Below are 3,229 nucleotides of genomic sequence, written 5' to 3'. Positions count from 1 at the left end.
ATACAAAAAGCTTTCGATCGGGTATGGATCAATGGTTTAATTCACAAGTTAATTAAAAATGCTACCCCCAGATATTTAATTAAAATCATTGTTTCTTATCTTAACGGTCGAAGCTTTAGAGTAAGGGTGAAAAATGACTTCTCAGACACTAAACACATTCAAGCAGGAGTTCCACAAGGTTCTAAACTAGGACCAATACTGTTCTCCTGCTACATTAACGATATTCCAAAACAATTTAACACCATGTTGTGTTTATATGCAGACGACACCGCAATTCTGGCCAAAAACCATAACGCAAGATATATAAAAATAGCACTGGATAGGCACCTAAACAGCATTACTGAGTGGATGACTCAATGGAAAATTGAGATCAATGCAGACAAGACCATTGCTGTTATGTTTCACAAAGCTCCCAGAGATATAAATTTCGAAAGGATTAAAATCAAAGGAAAATACATCCCGTGGTCTCAGGAAGCCAAGTACCTAGGTGTCATAATGGACAGAAAATTAAACTGGAGGGCACACTCATTATTTAAGGGATAAATTCCGAGCTCAATCGCGCAGATTTTCCCCCCTAATTTCTCGGAATTCTAAGATGCACAGGGACACTAAAATGCTTATTTACACAGCCTATTTGCGTCCAATATTGACTTAAGCATGCCAAGTTTGGGGACATGCAGCCAAAACAAACCTAAAAATAGTTGAAAGACTGCAGAATAGAGTTATCAGACAGATATGTGGCGCTACATGGGCTATGCCCAGTTCGGAAATTTACAAAGCCCTCATGTACCCCACTTTCAAACAGACCATACGGAAAATAGCAACTAATTTCTTCAACAAACTTGATGATCACGAAAATGAGGCAATCCAGGCTATAGAAAAATACACCCCCCAACCACATATTAATAGACCTAGAAATATACTGCTACTCTAAAATCTCATCATATCTAATTTCCCTTCTGACATGTAATACCAAACTGTTTTCCAACCTAAGTAAGCGCATGCTGATTGGCTCTGAACAAATAATAGTATATCTCACAGTGTAAACAAATCTCTCTGCCGGCTACACACTCCGATCCGCACTGCAACCCAACGCACCCTCTCCACTGCTGCTGACTTCCTATTGGACGGCGTTCCACCCTCCTCTCCCTCTCCATCAGGGGACTACTCTGCTTCGCAGAGTAGCGCCAGTTCCACTGCTACCATCACACGCTAAGGAACAGTAAAAGACCACGGCAATCATGTGAAGCCAAGCCTAACTTCATCAAATACCCCCCTCAGGGGCTCACCTACTATAGGTGAGTACGGGTGTCCCAATCCCGAGGTTCCCAGGGATCTGTACTCCCTTTATGTTTACTCTCCCCTCCGTCTTCTGCTTTAGACTGTCATTCTTCTTTCCCTCGAGGGTAGGCGAGGGAGCTCTCCATGAGAAGCTGTCGCCGCTCTGTTTGCTTCCTGCTTCTCATGGACAGCAAATACCCCCACGTGTTTGCCGTGCGTGGCGACCCATTAGACGGGTGGTACATTTCGGTCTCCGGTGTATCAATCGGCCGGTATCCCGGGCATTTAACTGGGCTGCTCAAGGGGATCAAGCGAAGGGGTCACTCCTTGGGCTTGGCGTTAAGGGTGGTCACTGTCCCCGGGGGTGACTCCCAGCGTATAGGTTCCGGCTAGCACCATGGTAAGCGCCGAGGCTGGGAATGTCTGGAGCCGGTGGCTGCCATCCCTTGTTGGGCTCCGTGGTGGGCGGTGCCGTCGGGCCCGAAACCTTCTCTAAGTCGCATGGCTTCTACTATTTCTAACCATTGTAATGCGTTTTCTAAATTTTTTGTTATAAGTGCTGAGAAAAGTTCATTGAAATTTGTTTCACCAATTGTTATTCACAAATGTATAACTAGTCTCATTGGAGAAGTTAGTAATATAAAAAAATTATTTAATGGTAACCTTCTTATAGAAGTGAAAAATAAACAGCAATCAGTAAACATTGAAAAGCTAAAAATGATAGGGGAAACCCAAGTCACTGTTGCAGCCCATCGATCTTTAAATCATTCTAGAGGCGTTATATCGGAACGAGAATTCCAGACGGACCTTGAGGAAGACATCCTAAATTGTCTCAAAGAACAAAATGTAATAGCTGTTCGTAGAATCACGATTAAAAAAAACAATCAAATCCAGCCTACAAAGCACCTTATCTTAACATTCAACACTCCTGTTTTACCAAAATCTGTGAAAATAGCCTATATAAACTGTTCTGTTAAACCATACATACCGAATCCCATCCGATGTTTCAAATGTCAGAAATTTGGACACACCATAACTGCATGCAGGGGAGACAAAGAAATTTGTGCTCGATGCTCCCTTCCTGATCATAATAGTAACAATTGCACTTCGACAACACCAAAATGTTTCAATTGTAGCGGTGACCATCCGGCATACTTCCGATCATGCCCACGTTACAAAGAAGAAAAAGAAATTCAAACAGTTAAAATCACAAAAAACATACCTTTTCCAGAAGCTCGAAAAATAGTAACAGACAGAACACCTAAACCAGGTCTCTCGTATTCTGCTGCATTAAACTCAACAACTGAACGAAATTCGCAGCCAATACCTAAACCGACTGTTAATAATCCTGTAACACCTTCAAATACCAACCCAGATACTGTAACAATAAAAAGAAGTGATTGGCTCGCACTTCTTGAGATAAAAAGATTATATGAAGAAAATTCCTCCCAGCCTCCTAAAAACGTTAAGCGAAAAAAGATTTTGAATAAAGTAAAAGCTCGTCAACATCTTGAAAAAGAAAATAAAAAACATCAAATCGAGGAAAAGGAAGAACAACTGACAATTCATCCATCAGACGATTCTATAAGTAGCATGGATGAGGACAAAGTTAATTCTGATTCTACTCACATGACATCCGAACATTTTAAATCAAAATTTTTTAAAAAACCCAAATAATGGCTATTCATTTAATCTCTTGGAACTGTAATGGATACCGCACCCATTCTGATGACATCAAATCTATTTTGAATAAATATCAACCAGTTTGCTTAGGGATCCAAGAAACACATCTCAACTCTATGACTGACGTGAGAATAAAAAATTATAAAATAAATAGAAAAGATTATTTACAAAATACTCGTGCTTCTGGAGGTGTCGCCACTTTCATACCCAGCTGTTTTCCATCCAAGAATATTGATATTACCTCTCCACTGCAGGCTGTAGCTGT

General features: G+C 40.9%; 1 protein-coding gene across 1 annotated transcript; it reads left to right on the top strand.

The window, feature by feature from the left end:
- Positions 1-1,998: 1,998 nt before the first annotated feature.
- Positions 1,999-2,958, top strand: LOC129956788 (uncharacterized). Its single transcript, XM_056068731.1, has one exon. It carries the CDS (start codon positions 1,999-2,001, stop codon positions 2,956-2,958), a length of 960 nt encoding a protein of 319 aa, XP_055924706.1.
- The last annotated feature ends 271 nt before the right edge of the window (positions 2,959-3,229 follow it).

This window comes from Argiope bruennichi, chromosome 11 (assembly GCF_947563725.1).
Source record: "Argiope bruennichi chromosome 11, qqArgBrue1.1, whole genome shotgun sequence".
NCBI classification, from domain to species: domain Eukaryota; kingdom Metazoa; phylum Arthropoda; class Arachnida; order Araneae; family Araneidae; genus Argiope; species Argiope bruennichi.
The sequence above is the reverse complement of the archived record's forward strand: the minus strand, read 5'-3'. Positions and strand labels throughout refer to the sequence as shown.